We start from the raw sequence: 20,863 nt of genomic DNA, 5'->3' as shown, positions 1-20,863 counted from the left end.
CCATCACAATTTCCCAGAACCCGAGGTCACGTCTTCAAATTCTGTGTTCAACCAACAGTCAAGAACCCACATATATAATATACAGTGATATGAAAAAGAAAAGTATCAAATATTTGAGAAGTTGACTTAAAAAAAAAATTACTTTATCAATTACAGAAAATTGTTGCAAAATTTACTATATTGTTTAACAGATGATCATTATCTCCACCAGAGAGCACGTATAGCACAATAACTCAGGTGAAAATGTTCACTATAAACATGTTGCCCAGCGTGATCACTATTACTTTTAACCTTAATGTGTATAAAACACTAAAATATTGAATTTACTGTAGAGTTGTTGTAATGGGCTGCATTGGCTGATACAGTTTTTAAATATGTCCAATAATTATTATAATGTCAAATAGTATTCATATCTGTGTTACTGTAAAATGTGCAGTTGTAGACATTGATTGTGACCACTGGGGGGAAATGAACGTACTCATGAAGACAGTCGACTCCTCTGCTGTTAAGTTAGACAAAGTAGCATCAAACCAATGCTAACACTTCCAGTGAAACCATTTCAAAGTAGAACTTTCAAAAAATAGCCAAATGGACCTTTTGTCGCTTTCACAAACCAGTTCCCAGAGCTTCATTACTATGCATGACGTCACATCGGCCTGTGGAGGGTAACCTGTCATCTGGGTTCGCTGAGTGCATGTATGATGCAATGAGATAAAACGTATTGTATTTTTTTCATTGATGGAGGCATGTAGTTGTAAAACAGATATATGTGGGATGTACATTTGGCCAAAAATATGAGGATGTAGCGAGATGAAACTTCTATCTTTGTCTGTTAAGCAGCAGCAGAGTGTGATGTTAAAGTCAGTGCTGTTGCAGACTCACTGTCAGACGGTTTTATAATGTAGTCACTCAACACTGATTAAAGATGGCTCTGAATGATATAACACACTCCATCCGCCACACATATGCAAACAGGGGACAGTGTGTGGCGGTTGGAACGAAGCCTGGTTGAGCCCTTGAGGCCTATTTGAATGAACTCAAACATTCAAATGAAACACATGAATCTTTATTACTTCATCCAGCATTACATCCGGTGCAAACACTGAGCAACATAACCAATAGTAGGTCAGTGGTTTTCACTATACATTTATTAATAGCTGTTTTTTTCTAGTTTCATTTTTATACCAAAGTGTTAAACAGGGGTGGAAAACATGTTTTACATTAAGTAAGAGTTATTAAGTCAGTCGCCACATAGAATGACATGGCACAAACCGAAGCAAACTACATGTAAAAACCTTTCAGGAACACAAGGAAAGAAACCAAACACAAAGGAAGAAGCGCAGAGTGGCTTCTTCCAAACTGGTAAAAGCTCTGAGAAGGAAGAAAAACAGAGAAGAGATCGCTTATAATGAGATATGACTATACAGTGAGGACCTAAAAGCATTGAAAACTGAGGACAGTGGTGTACATACGCTACCAGAGTGCACATGCAGACATGTCAGCCAGAGCAACCAGGAATCAGACAACTGGTTTTATGTGGTAAACTTTTTAAAACATGTTCAGTGAGGATCTCTTCTGAAACCAGATCAAAAATATTCTGATCAAAGAAAGTACAAACAAGTATAAAAGAAAATAATTTAAGAAGAACCAAGTTGGGGGAACTAAACATTCTCCATGGAAGAAAAAAAAAAAAAAAAAAAAAACTACTAAAAAAGGAAGGAAATACAACTATTTTCCTTCCAAAGTTTTCTAACAAGACCATAGTGAGAGAAGAGCCAGTTTTGTTAGGAGTGGGATCATAACAAATGCAATTCCTTGAGCCTGTTGGTATGTCAGTCCTTTTATTCATGTTTTCACAGCTGCTAGTGACAGCCCGAGTTGTGCCGAACATCTAGTGGTTATGTTTCTGTATGTGCCACTTAAACCGCTTCAGCTGTCAGTCTCTAAAGAGCACGTGGCCTCTTGGGATTGATCTGCTTACTGGCTTGCTCCTCCTCCTGGAGTGTGGAGCGGAATGACTTCACTTTATCTGTTAAAAAAAAAAAAAAAAAGACAGAAGGAGAAGTCATTATAAAAGAGTGATTCCTGTTAGCTGGAGCAGGATTTATTAGCCTGTGTGCTTCAGTCATACCTCGGAGCTCGGTGAGGATGTCTATCTTCTGGTCTAGGATCTGCTCCAGCTGAGTAGCGTACGATTCAACGTCATAGTCCACCTCCTCTGTCATCTCTAGCAGCACCTTTTCATCCTCCAGCCACCTGATAGACTCCTGCTCAGAGAAAAAAAACACAGACGAGTGTATATTTAGATTTGTTTTTTTATAGCCTGAGATGAAATCCTACCAGCGGGACTAAAGAATGACCTCTAGAGAAAACAGAAAATACAGCTCCCTCGTTATCATAACACATTATTGCTTTTATTTAACATTTGCTATGTTTAGACACGTCCGTATTTGTTTACCTTCATCGATGTACAGAAATAACAAAAGATCCTACAAATAACAAATGGCGTGCATCTGTCTTCATATACGTGTACAACAGGCTTTAGTATTTAAAGAGTCGTTTTGGGGTTTTCTTCTGACCTGGAAAACAGCACGGTGGTCCTCCAGGACCTGCTCCTCCATCTCCACTAACTGAGACACGGCCTCGTGGAAGGTGAACAGCTGGGGAGACACTTCCTCCTCCTGGGAAACGTATTTACAGAGTCAACAAGGGACACTGAGAAGCTCACCTAGCATTCCCAGCAGCACAAAACTACACATGACGCATTTTATGACATCACTGCTGAGATCTGGATTCCAGTGACGTTATCGTTTATTTAGAGATTATAACCACATTTCAGAATTCTTACAAGCAACAGCATCTCTCAGGTCTTTTGAAATCTGCTTCTCTGTTACAATGATTAAGTTCCTCGACTATAAGCTGTTGGAATACTTACTACGTGCTACAACATGACACTTTATTCAAATAATTTTCAAATGTTTTTAGAATTTTCAAATAACGTCTGTGGCACCTTGAATGAACAGATCAGGTATTTATTTTATTGGTTAGCCAAAAACAGACAATGTACTGCTTATCAATAATGTGACAGAGGATTTTATCCATATTGCCCACTCCTAACAGAGTTTTAGAAGTAAAAAGTTTTTCAGATGACCGTTTGGACTTCGCCCATACTCCTCTTCTATATGTGAACTCGTGCAGTTCAAAGTTGTATGTTGTATTCATTTTTCCTAAACAAAATTAGCTAGAATTAACCTTGAAGTGACCTCTTCTTCATTTGTTCTGGTCATGCTGAAGCTGAATTTTAGACATCAGTCTTTCTGACTTCATCTGAAATCTTACAATGTCCCATTGAGCCAAACCCTCTAACAAAAACAAACAAGGTATTCCAGCCCTCTGCCAGCCATAATATTATTTTTTTCTCTCCCTCAATATTTATTATGAATGTTTTATGTATTTGTTCTTTTTTTTTTTTAGTGAACATTACTTTCTCTTTTATTCTATGTATTATGTAATTGCATGTAATTTTCATATATAAACTCCTTGGTTTGTCACTTGCAGGGTAATATGTGTGTGTGTGTGTGTGTGTAGGTTTGAGTTACATGCATCTGTCAGCTGGATACCTGGGTTGAGTTAACAGGAAAAATATAACTTTTTTAATTGTACTTTTCCATCTTGATATTCAATAAATATGTAATGTAAAAGAACAAACTCTGCATACTTACATTCTGCTCACAGAGCAGTTTGAGGTCGTCTCTCTGTGGCGAGATGCTCAGCCACTCTTCGTCCAAAAGATCCAGCTGGTTTACAGTATGGATGTTGGGTCGACCCCCCTCCATCACCTGGTTGGGGTCCACCGTCAGCTCCTTCACCCTGCGGACGTAAGAGACACGGAGCTGATCAGGACCGATTCACAGCACACACCCATCCTGAACATGGCTGCTGTTTGATCGGGGGCGGGAAGTTAACTGTGGGGTCACAATTTGCACAGGGTGGTAGCATCGTGACAGCAGTGACATCATGCATGGGGAGAGATGGCTTTTGTTTTGTAGAAGTCAGTTTGTTCTCATAACGAGCATGCAGAGTCCTTTTCACTACAAACGAATGGCTCATCTGTTCACGTAGTTAAAGTTGACTTGTCAGGTTCTCCTGTATAATATAATGTAATACAATAAATGTCACACACAAGAATCCGGATGGTTAGCGATTGTGTTTAATGAGGTTTAATGAGCTGCTGAGATATTACTGCCCTGTTCTCGACCTGCAGGTCCAGCGCTAATTAATTATCACTATGTGAGAAAGATTATCTGCTGAGAGTTGGCTCAAACAAAAGCTCATCCTGGATGCAATTACTGAACAGCTTCACGGATGTCTTACTGTTATTATTGGCACCAAACAGCAGCTGACACTTTACTGAGTCAAGTCGTGAACTACTGTGCGTTAATTCTGACTAATCACACCCGGGTTTCACAGTTGACCCTGTCATCCAGCTGCTCAGCTTCATCCAGGCTTCACCACTTGATGGTGTCACTCAGCGCAAACAAAAGACACACCCACACGGACAGACGGATGTGTGTGTGTGTGTGTGTTCTTCAGGAGTCAGTGAAAAGAAAACAGCCACGTGGAAGCACAAGTCACAGCAGGTGAGGAGAATGAAAAGTGTCACTTCATGCAGATGAAACAGAGGAAGGATAAGAAGATAGTGGAGGTGACCAGCTGATGAAGTGAACGGAAGCTGCTAAAATGAGCTCATAAATGAGGATCATTTTATAATGTCATAAAATACCTGCAGGGAGCGCATGCACAGTATGTGTGTGTTTTGTGTGTTTGTGTATGCGTGCAGTGGTTGTGCTTTGGGGAGTGCTTGACCTGCTGGGAGAGGTAGCAGCAAAGTCATCAAACTCAAAGGTATTGGTGGGCGAGTGCTCGGGGCGACTCCCCTGACCGCCCTGAGAGAAGGGGATGTCCGACGGACTAATCCCAAACTCCTTCACTCTACACAGCGGCACCAGCGCACAGAGGAGCAGAGGACGGGAGAGAAGAGGGAAAAGGCAGGAAAAAGAAAGGAGAGAGGACATACAAGAGAGTCAGACAGAACTACAGAGAGTAGGCAGACATATTCACAATGTTTACACTTCAAATATTGGTACAACTAAGACAATTTCAATCTATACAAAGGCCACTGGGGATTATTGTAGAATTAGGAGCTATGAAGGTGGTATAATTTCAAAACAGTGCATGATTTCTGTTCCTGTGCCCGTAATGCACTGTAGCAGATCAATATATTTGCACCTGTTGGCGTAGCGTAGTGTGTTGAGGGTGTTCTCGCAGGATGTCATACCAGGAGAGATTGTTGCAATCTGTCCAGACAAAGAGAAGAACATTCAGATTAACGTTGTCTAAGGAAGACGTATGAAAACGTGGACACAGGTAGTTATATTAAGGCAATGGACTTACCATGCATGTGCGTGAATTTTCTCCAATGAAGGAGTCTCGCAGGACCTGGGTGAGCTTACTGGCTCTGAATGGAGTGTGGGGCTTGTTACGGCCGAGAGCCCTGATACACTCCTGAAACAAGAAGGGAGGGAGAAACACATCATATGGTACCTATATGGCACTATTAGGGTGTAACATAGTAGTGATACATATACATCGCTGTCACATAACAATTTAAAATAACACTTTGTGTGTTCACAAACAAATAAGCTGAACTCAAGTGGCAGCTAAAGTGGCATAATTAGCACTAAAACAAAGCTCCTGCCATTACTGCCACTTTACGTCTCCGCCCACACACCTTGAGCGCCAGCAGGCTTTTGTTGATCTCAGCTCCCTCTAGTCGAGTCTGGCGGTCGGCACTTGATGTATCGGCCCCTCTCTCATTCCCTGCGAGGTCGATGAGGGAGAACTTGCCGTGCATCTTCCCCTTCCTCCGAAGAATGATCTGGAAAACGGCGTGGCTGCGAGATGAGTGGGCGTTGGCGGATGTCTGCCCTGATGTTCTGGGAGTCACAAAAAAGGAGACATACTGTGAACATGTGATGGAAGACCATGATCGTATCATGTACTGAGCAAAGAAATGAACTCAACCCTTGGAATTGCACCACAGACAACAACTACGCTGACAAAGTTTCTGTTGTCCCACCTGCAGCTGTTGCCCACTTCTATGAGTTTCAAGACATCCTCTGTGCACTTGACCTCCTTCTCCTGAAGCCCCACAACCTGCACTTGCTGCTTCCCGTCCTCCAGCACCCTCAACTTAGCTTTACGATTCAGCAGGTCAAACACCTAACAGTACATACACACAGTGGGTACTGGTTAGTGTTTTATTTAGGGAAAAAAAAGCAAAAAACAAAACAAATGACTACATATCACTTGCCTTCCCACTGTAGATTTCAAAGAAGGTTGCGTACACTTGTAGATCTAACTTCTTGTAATTGGGTTTCTTCAACATGAGAAATACATCCCGAGCTGCATGAAAAGAGATGAAACATCTAAAAACCTCACCCGAGCAAACGAACCCATTTAAAATAAGGAACCAAACAGATTTCATTCAACATCTTCATTCACTAGAATACAATAAATTAGCACAGATAACATAACTCAATGACTTACCAGCTAATGCATAAATTCCTTTAGAACAATCTTGGTTCTTCCCAGAAAAATCTCCACCCATAGTCTAAAACACAGAACACAATACAACGTCGCTTAGGAGATATTTTCAAATTGTATGCAAGGGTAAAAAAATATAGCAGGTTGTCAGGTACGTGATGTGGGTTTTTTCATTGCATGTCACTCACGTGTGTTTTTCCACTGCCTGTCTGGCCGTAAGCGAAGCAGGTGGCCATGCCTCTCTCAAAAATGGTCTCCACTAGAGGTCTGGCAGTAAACCTTCAAGATGAGGCAGAGCACATATCGATTGATTACTTCAGCTACAAATGCACGATATAAACCTGTAAGCTTTAGAAAAACAAACCATGAAAGTCAGTATTTCCATTCTATAAACAATTCATAACCCTCGTTGTACTCACTACTAAGATGCAACTTCAATGAACCAACAAGCAGCTGTTGACCAAACCGACCTGTAAACCATCTCGTTGGTAGTGCTGTCGTCAAAGGCGTAGTCAAAGCGGAAGGTCTGGTTCTCCAGGTAGCGGGTCAGGTCCACTTTCTGTTTAGGTTCATGAACCATCACCACGTCTTTACTGGGGATGGTGATCACATCTAAATCCTTCACGGTCAACTCTGGAACACAGCAGAGACGAGACTTTTAAATTGCGCAGGCCGAGCATGAACATTAACACGTAATACTGCACAGACGTATGATGATTGGTCACAAGGATCCCGCATTGTTTCTGATAAGAGGATCTTACCTTTCTTGTTGAGTGGACGTTTCCTCACACAAACACATATTCTGTGCTCTTCGATCTGGACAGTGCAACGGGGAACATTTTATTATATTGTTGTTGAAGATCAATATCTAACAATCAGGATAGAAGGAGAGGCTGCAGTTTCTACTCACCACATCTGCTGTGGTCAGGGGCCGGTAGTCTAGGCTGGCTCGGAAATCTCTAATCATGTACATGATCTCATAGTTAGGGATGGTTGTATCCACCTCCTGATGGAAGACCAGGAGAAACAAAGATAGAAGAATTATTTCCTCATCTTTTAATTTAACATCTCAACATCACTAAGCTTAAGTTGCAATCATCATTCAATAAATATATTTTGTTACTTAAGAAGGAGAAAGGAAAATAAATGTATGTACCTGAGCTCTCTTCTCCCTGAGCTCCTGTTGCTGAAGCCGACGCCGCTCTCTTTTCTCCTGCAGTTTCTCCACCTCCTTCACACAGTTCGACTTCCTCCTCGCTGCCATTAAGACAAGAGATACGATAACTATTACCTTTCACAGGGTATGCCAACAGCGTTCCTTTGTATAGAGAGCTCTTCCTCTCTCCATCCTTCTTTCAATCTGTTTCTGCTACTTCCTCAGTCTTCTCGCTTGGTTCGAGCAGTATCTTTCTCTCAGTGAGTCTTTCTTTTCCCTTTGTTCAAACAGAACTCTATGGGAGACCTTGGGCTATTTCCAACAAAGCAGAACAGTGATAGTTCTTAAGCACAGAGCAGGGTGCAGTGGCTGGCACACAGTGCCTCCAGTATAACACTAGCTGCTCTCTCCACGTAAAAAAAACAAAAGGCCTTTACAGTGTGTTCAAAACCTGCTCTCCTCAATTATCCTTTCTATCTGCATCCTAAATCACAACTGGACTTGGAGACTGCTAAAACCCATCACTGACAACTTAGATATGAGCCTCATACTACTGCAAACAAAAATGAGTGATGGTTTCAAATCAAGTATGGTTAGAAAATAGTTCAGCAATCAAACACAAGGTTATTCCAAATCTCCCAGCACAGCACACCCACAGATTAGTGTTGTTTCAGGTCAATCACAAATAATTAGTAACTGCAATAAAGAACACAAGTTAGCAAATATGCGAGTAATGGCCACTTCTGATTCCTTGCAGTTTATAAAAACCAGATGTTATGTGATTAGCCCTGGCTCGCTGCTATAGCCCCAGCTTCCCACTGCAAAGCCTGGCCGAAGCCCTGTAATACAGTCCTGGCCTCCTGCTGGCTCCAGTCCCTGAGAACCCAGACTATCAGAGCAGATGGATTAATAATCTGCTCTAATCTGGGAGGAGACGATGAGCTGGGTTAGCACTAGGACAAGGCAGTAAGAGGAATGCAGCACCGTCACTACTTGTGGGTTACTCAGCCTCAAAGGCTGTCGGTGGGGGAGCTGAGGGGCGAAGAGGGGAAACAAAGCTTCTCCCTCCCTCTCCTTTCAGCTCACCAAATGACAGTGAGCACTTCCAAGGAATGGAGGGTAAAGAAAAAGGTTATTGTTGCTGTGTGGGCCTAGAGGAGTAACGCACAGTGCCACAGGCTTTTCCACGTGTGTGCTTGTGTGTGACTCAGCAGAAATCAGACGGGGAAAAGACAGCGCAGTCAAACAGCAGCACAAACGCTCCCCCCCCACCCGCCCCCCATCTAATACCCAGAAAGCCTGTCTGCTGGATGGATTGCATCTGTGCTACTTCACCAACACAGCAGTGACACCACAGCACTGAATCGTATCTGGCAGACATTTTAGGTGTACAAACATCTTGTAAGACTAGAGGACTCTCAGATTCTATTGGGGACTCTATTAGAATCACCAAAAAGCGTTGAGGACAGGGGAAACATGCAGGTGATACATACAAAGCTGTCCAAACTCCTTTCTGGATATCGGTTGATGTGAGGATTCTGCGATAAACATGTGGTCAACAAAAACATTAGATATTCAAAAGTTAAGATAATAGGTTCTCTTTACTGCTAAATCTAGATATCAAAAATACTCTACATGTTAAAAAGTGTTGGCATTTTTCACTGTTCATTTGAGAAAGATAATTAGATCACAGCTTTGGTTAATTAAAAATACATTATAGTTTTGATCACGTTACCATTCTGCAGTTGCTGTTGTGTCTGAGCTTGGGTGGGCTGTGCGGGCTGCTGGGATGGAGGTGGTGGTGCTGGCTCTGGTTGTTGAGGCTGTGGGGGTCTGGCCCGGGTCGGAATCACTGGAAAGACAAAACCCACAAAGATTAAGAGAGAGACTTCCTGATTCAGATGCCGTCAACACAAGACTTTTGAGCTTGCCGTTAAAAATGAAGCTGAGATGTCACGCCCCCGCATGGCCTGATATCCTATATTATACACGTTTTACCTCATTCCTCTCCTTCAGGGAACAGAGGTTATAGTAACAGCAAAACTTAACTGAACTTAGCTGCTTCAAATAAAAGTCTGTTTGACTATGGATGACTTTTACCCAAAATGATCAAAAATTAGAGTTCTAGGTTTATTTTTATTTACATCTTTTATATAACAGTTTTCTGTATACATTTAAAAAGTCAACTAATCATAAAACATTGTGACACAAAAGGTTTAAAATGTGTAAAATGGTCAATAAATTGACCATTGCTTTTTTTATCTGCCATCAATACCACAGATATTCGATATCCCAACACAAATAATTCCTCTACCATGATAAAAGTTGTTTTGTTAATTTAAATTCAATTTTAAGATTTAATAGTCATAGATTATGGTAGGATATTTGCAAAATTCCCCAAGCATTGTATGAAACAAACCTCTATTATCCCTGGACGGAGTGTCATTCTTAGTAGGTGCTATCGTCCGACGGTTCTGCAAGGAGAAACAAAAGCTACAGTAAGATATTGTAGGATAAGAGGGCATATATTTCATGTCTCCTCAAGACTTGACAAAGAAACTTTTTTTTCCCCCTTTCATTCAGTTTTCAAACCCTTCTGTTTTCCTTAGTTACTTCCTTGGTTATGTAGAGATACAGAAATAGACAAAGCCTGAGAATCAGATTAGTGCTGATTACAGAGGCCTCTTTGTTAACACCAGTGTTTGTGATGACACTGCCAAATGCACAGCTTTGTGCTGGTGTAGTGACACCTTTTCTTTTAAAAAACAAATGTGAGTACACTTTGTCCAAAACACAAAAGGCTGTAACACCTCGACATTTATTTGTGAGGACTGCTTTAGAGCTATACAATACATTCAAAAAAAATACTACAATTACAAAATACTAAGAGAACAAAATTACAGCAGACTATTAGAGTAGCAGGTGCAGGTGTGCAAAATAGACTGCAACATTATACTCTGATGCAGAACACAACTTCTGGATAGTAGTTTAAATTTCACATTATAAAATAAAATGACCTAATGCCAGAGATGGTTTGTTACACAGAACCATATGAGAAGTCGTCCTTGGAAACTGTTTGGACAAGGGAAGGCACTTTCAAAAAAATACCTGGCAGGTGATTGGATGAACCATCTGTCTATCACCGTCTATTACTGTCTTACCTTGCGAGGCAGCTGGATTCGTGAGATCACGCGAGAATCGTCATAGCTTGAAGCCTGGCGAGATGGATTCTCGCGTGATCTTGTGATGTTGCAAATCCAGCTGCACAAGGTAATAAATCTTAAGCAAAATCATCTAATTTTCAATTTATGTGCAGTTTTCATTTCAAATGTTTTATTTGTTGAATGTGACAATATAAAAACACCCCTAATCTACTGTCCAGTATACACAGTGTACTTAACAGACCAATTAATTGGTTAGTTCGGGGGATCCAGGGCCTACATTTCCAGCAAGGTCCAGCAAACTGCAGCCATATACAGCAACTATACAAACTGGACTGAACACTTTAGATACACTGTAGCTATGATGTGAACGAAGGATGTAAAACAGAGGAGAGAATCAAAAGAAAAAGAAAGAAGCTGTGTTTTCTTTTAAACAATATAAAACTGATTTGTTACAGATGTTTCCAGATAAGGTAACATACTAGTACTCACCTTAGCAATTTTGTTGACCTTCACACATGTGGGGGTAGGTGGGGGTGGAGTCTCTGGACTAGGGGCAATCTCCTCATCTGGGGCCACATCTGGGTTAAGTGCAAATATACTCTCCAAATCAATCTGTCCAGAAATAAAGGAGTATTATCACCAAAGTCAACTGATGACATGCCAATCAACCAATGTTTGTCATTAAACAATGTGATCATACAACATGTTTCATACACAAACAGACATTCGTTACAAAAAGGCTTTCGATCAGTCCTTTAAAACCTGCGCTACCTAACTGAAGATTTCAGAATGAAAAAATGGCTTTTAGACAAAGGTTTGAAGATGGATCAGAGGTTTAGTAGTAACCTGTGAAGGTGTGTGCTTTATATGTGTTAAGTCGTGATTTGTTTTCATGTTGACATTAAACAGCCTTTTTCTGCTGATGAGTGCCAAAGAAACCTAAATACATCCACAGATTCAATGTGTAAAACATGGAAATGGGTGGTTTAACACTTTTATAGGCACTACGTGTCATTTATATAACAAAGCGCATATCTCAGTTTTAATTAGTTAATTTGAATAAGTTGCCCTATCAGCTAAAGAGCAGAGACAGACTGTAGCAGAGGTGTGGACTTGAATCATTTGGACATGAATCACAACTTGAATCACGATCTGTGACTTTAATGTTGAATATTTAAAAAAAAAAAGAAGAAGAAAAAAGTCTTGCATCTTGAATGACCCAATACCCACAAAGCCCAAAAATTAAAAGTTATGCTTCCATCACATGGGTATCCCATGAATGTGTATGCTTGTCAGTGAGCAACAAACAAATGCAAAGTATTAATTCATAACTCGCTATCTTGCTTTAAAGTCCTGATTCTTTATCTTGACTAAATGCATTTATTTGTTCAACTTAAAATTATTAATTAATTAAGATTTTGTATTTTCAAAGTTGTCATCCAACTGTGTAAGTGTTGCTGACTACACTGAATCTTGGCTTAAGTATTTGTCTCAGGCCAGTCATTACTTGCTTGTTGGTCAATACATCCAAATTTGTTTAAAACCCCTGATCTAAGGGCTTAACTGAGTTTTTGGAGCATACCGAGTACACAGATGGACAGCAGAGATGTGGATTATGCTGCCAAAGTGATTTGGTGAGTTTCTGTGGATACTTTTTCAACTATGAATTACAAGTGGAATACATGACCACAAATGCTGTTTTCTGAAAAAGGAAACTACAATTTTTTTTCACCAGCTCACTGTCAACACCACATGGGTTGAGTCTTAGAATCTTAAAAAGGGTAAAAATGAGCATTACAGTGTGGTCATATGTACTGTAAATACTGTATATTAGCAATATCTGAAGTTAGCCAGCAGTAACCTGAGCTTACAGCTATTGCTAAAACTACGACATACGTTAGTGTAATGGTAATGATCTCTCTTTTCACTCTGTCCCTCTTTAATCCTGTCAGTTAACCAGAGAGACTGAGAGGGAGAAAGTACCTTGAACCTACATTAGCATCTCTATATATAGAAAATATATGATAAGTATAAAATAAAAAGATTACCATGAGGTTACATTGCTGTACTGGGATATACTGCAGAGTATACACAGTGTGGGACATATGAGTACAGGCTGCGTTAGCTCATGCACATCAGTGTTCAGAGAGTGATGTCTGGTGGGACTGTAGCACATACAGGCTGGTTGTGTAATCATCATAGCTCTTAATGTCATTGGATGCATTATTCATTGCTTTGGGCAATAAAAGGACATGCTGCTGGTTCCTTGAGTGGTAATAAATGGTGGTTTACCTCTTTCCCTTTTGTGTCTCCATTTTCTATCCACTCCACTGTGACGCTCTCGTTGTCCTCATTCAGTGAGGTCACCATCGCCTGATGTATGCGTCCTGTGAAAGTGCCACAAACCGGGAAAGACAAACATCAGATGGGAAGGCTATAAAGAGGGAAGGTAGTGCATCGAAGGCACAAACTTTTATCCTAAGAACTGGCTGCCAGGATAGTCAACTTTACCAAATACAGTATATTTTAATTGTTAATTAGTGGCGTGGTAAAAACCCTGTGCTATCCACCCTCTCATGTTTTACAATAATAACATATATTTCGATACAAATGTTTTTTTGTTCCCCCTTTTTTCACTGACACAGATTCACATATTAGTAGGGTGAATGACAAAAGGCCAAATTACCACCTGCAAGCCTGATCAGATCTACAGCTAGTCGTGTTAAATTAGAGCCGCTTTTTATTTGGAGGTGCAGCAAGGTTGAAAAACCTCACAAGGGTTATGTTTTTAAGAATGTAGTAAATTATATTTAATGTTTTGTCAGGACGCTCTGATTTGCTGTGTTCGTATTGAGGGCTTGTGTAGCGTTATCTTACTTTTTAGCTTGAGCTTTAATTTATCTAAACAAATTTCGTGGAGGACAAAATTCACACCAATAGGGCTGGGCGGTGATTCAGTGTCATCCTTTATCAACTTTTGGCTGAATCATTGCACTGGTGATATGACCTTATTAGCACTGCAACTAACAATCGTTATAATTGATTAATCTGTCAATTATTTTCGCGATTAACTGATTAGTTGTTTGGTCTATGAAATGTCAGAAAATTGTGAAAAATGTTAATAAGTGTTCCCCAAAGACTAAAATGTAAACTAAAATGTATTGTTTTGTCCCGACCAACAGTCCACAACCCAAGGATATTCAGTTTACTATCATAAAGGACTAAAGAAACAGAAAAGATTCACATTTAAGAAGCTGGACCCAGAGAATGTAGACATGTTTTCTTTAAAAATGACTCAAAACAATTAACAAATTAGGTTAATTTTCTGTTAAATGAATAATTGTTGCAGCTCCAGACCATCTATTATCATTCTACAAATTTAATTATCCAAATGAAGGATTCTGTGCAAGCTGTAATTAAAGAATTACAAAATTAATTACTGAAGTTTTTGTTTAAAGCATATGAAGAACTAGGTCTTATGTGATTCAAACACTGGAACAAATTTCATTGCTTTGAACAACAGTTTAATATATATCAATATTGTAAAATATCAGTATTAATATTGTCATAATGATATCCACCTTAACATCCAGCCTGAAAGACTGGAAAAGCTGAGAACAGCTCTGTACACAGCAGTGTTGAACAATGTCCTACTAAACCAAAACTAAACCAAAAGAGCATTTTAATTTGACATCAACATCTAAAATATCATGAGGCAATTGGTTCCTTTGGATGTAAATTTAAGAGCAAGGCAAAAGCCTTAGGCTAATCTTAGTAAGCTGAGCTCTGACCAAAAGGTTTGATAATCACCCATTGGAGAGAATCACTGATAATAGAGACACGCACAGCTGCTGCTGCTGCTAGCCTGTAATGCTTCTCTCCATCTCTGTGTGTGCAGCGTAATAATACCAGCTGTAAAGAGCCTGCTCAGCCCCCCCATCTTTGTCTATCTGGATATGACTGTATGCTGTAAACTCCCAGCACAATCCAGGAAAACGACATGTTCCTGTATCCATTATTCAGAGACACACTGGGAACTAGTGAGCAAAGATGCTTTTAGTGTTGCTGCTGAACGTTTCACTGATCTAACACACAATGGTTTTACATTGGCAAGATACAGAAAAGGGAAATCTTATGTCTTAAAACAGGAAGAGTTGGAAAGAAAACATTTGTACACTCTGAAGACATCCAGCTCCATAATGTACAAATCTCCCATTTATTAAAAATGAAATGCTCTATATTTAATAAATAAACTGATTGAATATACAAACATTTATTTCACTGTAACAAAAATGAATTAACACTAGATGAAGAGCAGCCACCTTTGTTGATGGTAGAGTATCGTGCATGTCTTTCTGTCATGTCATGTCAAAATGATTAGACAATACTGTTACATGATTAATTTACTAGTGTAATAGAGCACAACCTTATTGTGACAGACCGCTTCCATAAAAAAGACAATAATAATGTCAACCGTACCACTCAGCCTTATCCTCCATCCCTCTATTAGAAATGACACTTATCCTCATATGGCTCTACTTTACTGGTTGAGCCTGAGCTCAAGCCTGTTCTCATGTCAGCAGTTTTCAGATTCAAAGTAACATATCTACACGACCACATGTCACATTACTAAGGCCTTATGAGAGTGGAATAACAAAAATTATTCTCCATGTACAATCAACACCAAATAACACGAGCCTCCATAAGCCATGAGAACTGTTTCAATGCACCTTGGCATTAATTCCCAAAGTCTCTGTAACTCTACTCAAAGGAGGAACGTCATTCTTCCAAAAGACATTCCCTCATTTCATGTTTTGATGATGGTGGAGGAGAACACTGTCTATCACTCCTGTCCAAATCTCTTATAGGTGTTGGATACCTGGTGATATAAAGGGCCACAACGTATGGGTCACATGACTGTCATAATCAAACTTTTCAGTGACCCCATGAGGAAACATCTACTTATTTACTCAGGTGTTTCCTTTATTTCATCACCTATTATGCATGTGCAACTTTCATTAGTGTCCTTCAGCAACTACAGTGCTGACATCTGCACTCTGGAAACAGCCAGACATGAATACAAGTGCAAATAACCCAATGCTGAACTGTAAGAAGGGGGGTTACAGAAAAACCTTGGCAACAGTAAGGGTGGCTGGAACAGGCATGTGATGCTTGATGCCACACCTCTACTTAAGGAGTGTTGAGAGCATGGCGTGCTGCAATAGTGACTGCAATACTCAGAGGATTACAGTGAGGCACGGAGGCAACAGGGGGTCAGGCAAGGATCATCAAATCACTGCTGCTTTCTGCTGACAACTTTCTGCTAGTAATAAAAAAAAAAAGAAAGTGGAAAAAAAGTAAACGTGACTGACTGCTTGGCTCATGTTAGAGGTAAATTTGAAACCACAGCCTTCCTGTGGGTTCATACACATCAGACTCTACTCAACATGCTGCTAAGTAACTGCAGAGCAACAACTTCCTCCAAAACCACTTATGTGGAAAAATTGGTTACATCAAACTACATCCAGTAATTCTCAAATTTATCAAAATATACCATATAAAGCACTTTCACACTTAAAGTAGACAAACTTTAGTTTTGCTCCTCCCAGTGGGAATCACAGAAGAGGACTGAGAAATCAAATTACAACAGTGAAGCAGCTTGACACAAATAAATGTTAGAAGAAGTCCTGCCAACTCTGCTGGCTTAGCAAGATGTTTTGTTGTATCAACCTCACACAGCGGCATCCTTACTGTCTGTTAACAGCACTTCATCTCTATTGTCGACATTAAAAAGTGTGTCTCGACATAATGACCCGGATAATCCTTGTGGCTGCCAGGAGAGGTAGACATCTTGTTCAACCAAAAACAAACAGAATATGTGGCAAGAATATTGGAGTTCAATAGATGACTTCCTCACAATGCAACAGAAAATAATTTCCCATGAAAAGAGATTCTAAGGAAGGTCACTGCTTGTAGAAATGTACGGGTATCCATAGTCCAGACAGTATAACCTGTGGAAGGAACATCCAGCCACAGTAACACCATACACAACAATGGGTATGTAGGGGGCCCGTCTAACCTGTTGTATCCAGAGGCCTGGAGATTTTGGACACAAAAGCAAGCTCCATACCATCACCAAGACAGCGTTTTTTACTGTAAGAACAACTCATTCCCTCCACATCCAGAGAAGGTAGGGTATTATAGTGAGACAGGGCTGAAACTGAAGATTATATCCTGTTATTGATTAAACTCAATCATTTTTAAAACTATGACAAATGCTCCTTACAAGTTACCAATGCCCAATGTGATAACCTGAAATGACTTATTTTGTCTGTGCAACTGTCAAGAAACCCAAAAGTATTTAATTTGCAAGAATATGAAACAGAAAATCTGGAAATCATCACTTTTGAGAGGCTAAAAACAGCAAATATTCAACAGTTTTAATTGTTAAGTGACTTAAACGTTTAATGAATTATCAAAATGATCATTAATCGCTTTTCTGCCGATCAAATTAATCAACTACTTGCTTCAACACTAGTACAAAGCCTTAAGCTGGGTTCAGGTGTCCATACCAGAAAGCATCTGCCGTATCGCAGACACTCACCTACCAGACCCAGACACACTTCTGAGCAGTTGTACAGTCTGATCTTGGATACAGGAACATTTATTTTCCCTCCAGAGATCAGTGGACCTCTACACTAGGCCATAATATCACACTCCATTTCTAAACCTACCTCCATGAGCTGAAATGCTAAGTCACACACTGGCTTGTCTTAGAGCAGCTAATCTGCTGATTTCTGTAACTGAATGCACTGTCCACTGTGTCCCACTTTACTTTACTTTACTAAAACCTGGCTGAATGGGTACGCTGACACTCCCCAGTAACCAAAGGGGCTTAAAAGGGGGTGCTTCAAGCTCTGCTAAGCCAGGGGAACAAACAAAGCCCTTAAAGCATCAGTTTCACTGAAGGCAACCTTCAATGAAAGCGTGTCAACATGTCACAGATTGAGAAAAATGATGCAGTCCACAATCACTGAGCTGGTGGGTGGCCTGTATCTATCACTCTACTTTAAAAGACACATCTATATTTCACATAAAAATGAATGCCAAACAGGGAATCTAGGGTGATAAACTGAGCAATGACTAAAGATCATGTGCTGAATACTGCAAAATTATTGTCTGTAAGATATAGCTCTCACCAGGATCGACTTTGAAAAGGAGAAAAAAAAAACAGGGGAAACAAGAGAGTCCTGGCAGAATTGAGGGAGCTGGCTGCAACAGATGGGGTGGTGGCTAATGGCCTGAATCTGGCTCGAATTTGAACCAGCCCAGCCACCAACCCCCTGGAGAGCGGGCAATCCCTGTTCTGGATGCAAACCTAACCAGCAGGGAAAAGGACAGACAGAACCACTTCCCTCTCTGGGCTGCACGTTTCTTTTAACGTCTCACTCCAGGCCTGATGGGTACTGAGGACAGTATAATCACATGGCCTATGGATGATGGCATTAAGGACATTATCATCAACAACCAATACAAACAGTTAAAACACACCCCTTTGCGACCAGCTTTCTTCTCATTGTTCAAAAGGATATTTGGTGTTTATGGGTTTTATTCAAAAACAACATCACTGGGTGTAGCCTAATCCTGGAAGAGCCAGCAGGAATGACACAAACCTTTCCCTCATCTTTGGCTGTCTGGCCCTGAAGCAATGTACAACTGTACAGTTACACACTCAGAATAAAGCTGACATTCACATAGAGAAGAGTCATACAACAAACCGCCTCTCCCTGTCTCTGTCTAACTACTCCTCTGTTAAAAAAGCTGAAGCTCCAGTGAGTGTTTGTCACCCCTGCTTCCTCCTGTTGGCAGTGAATGATATGCAGTACTTCTGTAAAAAGCACGCAGCTGTCACAAGCATATCATACACTACTGGTTGTTTGTTTGTCTTCCTATATATTGGCATATATTATCGAGGATTAGCTAGGTTTCCTTGGTGCAAAGGATGATCTGATCCAGACCATTATCCACAAAAGCAATGTGTTAACCAAGATCTTGGGATACGTCTATTTATGCCATTATAAACAAACAATAGTGTGTCAAATTTACCATCTGTTAAAAAAACAAGATTCTTCATTTGAAGGCAATTAAGTTAGAGGTTTCCATAACAACTGAAATAACGTTAGGTTAATGTTAGGTGAAACTCGCTCTGTAAAGATCTAGGTTAAGCTAAAAAAAATGGCTAATTGAATTGCATATAACGCTTGGTTAGAGCACAAAACACATCCAAAGCAAAAACTACTCGGTGCTGTATACAAAAAAAGCCGGCAGCATTAGCGTTAGCCGTTAAGCTAATCTCCAGCTAATGTTGCTCTCTATCGAACTAACGTTAGCTTGCTTAGCAATTTAGCCAGCTAAGCTAATGTTATGTTACAAATTATTGGTTAACGTTAGTATAAAATCATTTAGGTAACGTTTACCGTTGCACTGACGTTGGTGTTTTGGCTAACGTTAGTTACATTAGATACCAAATTGAAGAAGGCGCTTGCAGTTATCAAACGTTATGAATTAACTAACATTGTCGACAAATGTGTCTTTTATTCGCATAGAAGCCCAGCTAACAAAAGGTAAAGGCTCATTCAAAAGGCTTTGGCCATGTTGAGGCACTCCGCCCTGACAGCTAATATTAACGTTTTCCTGCAGCTAACGTTACGCTCTGCAGACAGGAACAACGGTTGCTGTGTTCAACAGCACCGCAGCAACAAAGATCCCCAAACAACTTACACAGTGCGACGAGAAAAGAATAGGCAGGGTGAAACTTACCATCACTGCGCTTTATCTCCACGTAAGTACCGACGACAAGCTTCCCAAAAGCCGACGCCATTCTACATTACTTATACAATTAACAGAAACAGGACTAAAGACTTCTAATGAGCCGGGAAAATGCAGCTTCTTGTGTTGGCTCAGTCTTTGGTTCGGAGAGGAAGATGCAGGCGGTAGAGTGAGCTAGCATTACGTAGCTACCAAGAATAGCTAATTCCTTTCCGGTCTGGCATTTCAAAATAAGATCTGGTTAAATATGACCTACAGAAAATTAATTCAGTATTTCAGTGCAGATAAACATGTATGTAGATAAACTGTATGTAACAGTATGCGCAAATAAACATGTATGTAAATAAACTATGTAAAGATAAATGTATGTAGATAAACTGTATGTAACAGTATGTGCAGATAAACATATATGTACATGCACTATATGTAACAGTATGCAGATTAAATGATAACTTCTGTTGTGATTTGGAGGTATATAAATAAAACTGACTTAAACATGTCACCATGATAAAAGCATGTATTGCATTTAATCATTTTTGAAAAAACTTAATGATGTTCAAAGTCTGATACCTGTAAATGTCTTAACATGTATGGTACTACTAGTAGAATAACTCAAGTACTGTAGTCCAGTGGTTCTCAAACTTTTTCATGTCAAGGACCCCTAAACTGACACAAATTAGACCACGGACTCCTACTTGATAAGATTTTGTCCCTGGGTCCCCCATCTGATAAAATTTTGGCTTTTAGGTGTTTAATTACAGTGTATGAAACCCATGACCAAAATAGTCATACATGCTGTCATTGTGTCACTTATGGATGGAACTATAGTCAAAATAAATTATTCCCCTTTTTGCTGGGGACCCCCTGGAACTTCCTCAAGGACCCCTGGGGGTCCCCGGACCCCACTTTGAAAACCACTGTTGTAAGCTACTTATTCTTCTAAATGATCAAACAGTATGTAAAATAATTCAATTAGCTCAACCTCAAACAGCTGCAACACTGAATTTCTGCTTACACATTAATGCATCAGTAATAATTCATGCAGAAAATCATACAAAATAATATAACTCTGACAGGGGTGATTCTCCTGTAGAATGAGTACTAATAG

General features: G+C 40.0%; 1 protein-coding gene across 3 annotated transcripts; it reads right to left on the bottom strand.

Moving 5' to 3' along the window:
- Positions 1-1,044: 1,044 nt before the first annotated feature.
- Positions 1,045-19,962, bottom strand: kif2a (kinesin family member 2A). 3 transcript variants are annotated; one of them, XM_044370184.1, is made up of 22 exons: positions 19,747-19,962; positions 13,219-13,313; positions 11,416-11,538; positions 10,182-10,236; positions 9,498-9,614; positions 9,256-9,300; positions 7,763-7,863; positions 7,517-7,612; positions 7,368-7,422; positions 7,077-7,239; positions 6,795-6,885; positions 6,610-6,673; positions 6,374-6,465; positions 6,140-6,282; positions 5,792-5,996; positions 5,455-5,565; positions 5,290-5,357; positions 4,867-4,992; positions 3,723-3,870; positions 2,580-2,681; positions 2,132-2,267; positions 1,045-2,029 (listed from the first exon to the last, which is right to left on the bottom strand). In XM_044370184.1, exons 1-22 carry the CDS (start codon positions 19,805-19,807, stop codon positions 1,944-1,946), a joined length of 2,283 nt encoding a protein of 760 aa, XP_044226119.1. In that variant the 5' UTR covers positions 19,808-19,962; the 3' UTR covers positions 1,045-1,943. The 3 variants fall into 3 exon arrangements, with proteins under 3 accessions (XP_044226119.1, XP_044226111.1, XP_044226115.1); XM_044370176.1 differs by lacking the exon at positions 9,256-9,300 and having other exon boundaries at positions 19,747-19,961; XM_044370180.1 differs by lacking the exons at positions 4,867-4,992; positions 9,256-9,300 and having other exon boundaries at positions 19,747-19,960.
- Positions 19,963-20,863: the final 901 nt, after the last annotated feature.

This window comes from Thunnus albacares, chromosome 2, assembly GCF_914725855.1.
Source record: "Thunnus albacares chromosome 2, fThuAlb1.1, whole genome shotgun sequence".
In the NCBI taxonomy this organism is placed as follows: domain Eukaryota; kingdom Metazoa; phylum Chordata; class Actinopteri; order Scombriformes; family Scombridae; genus Thunnus; species Thunnus albacares.
The sequence above is the reverse complement of the archived record's forward strand: the minus strand, read 5'-3'. Positions and strand labels throughout refer to the sequence as shown.

What these genes read in the sequence shown, in the direction of transcription:
- kif2a (XM_044370184.1), bottom strand. Translation starts at nt 19,807, where the DNA reads ATGGCGTCGGCTTTTGGGAAGCTTGTCGTCGGTACTTACGTGGAGATA. An exon ending in AAAGGAGTTTGGACAGCTTT is followed by an intron (nt 7,864 to 9,255) that starts GTATGTATCACC and finishes TCTTAATGGCAG; the next exon opens with CGAGGAGGAAGTCGAACTGT. An exon ending in AAAATTCACGCACATGCATG is followed by an intron (nt 5,358 to 5,454) that starts GTAAGTCCATTG and finishes TTGTCTGGACAG; the next exon opens with ATTGCAACAATCTCTCCTGG.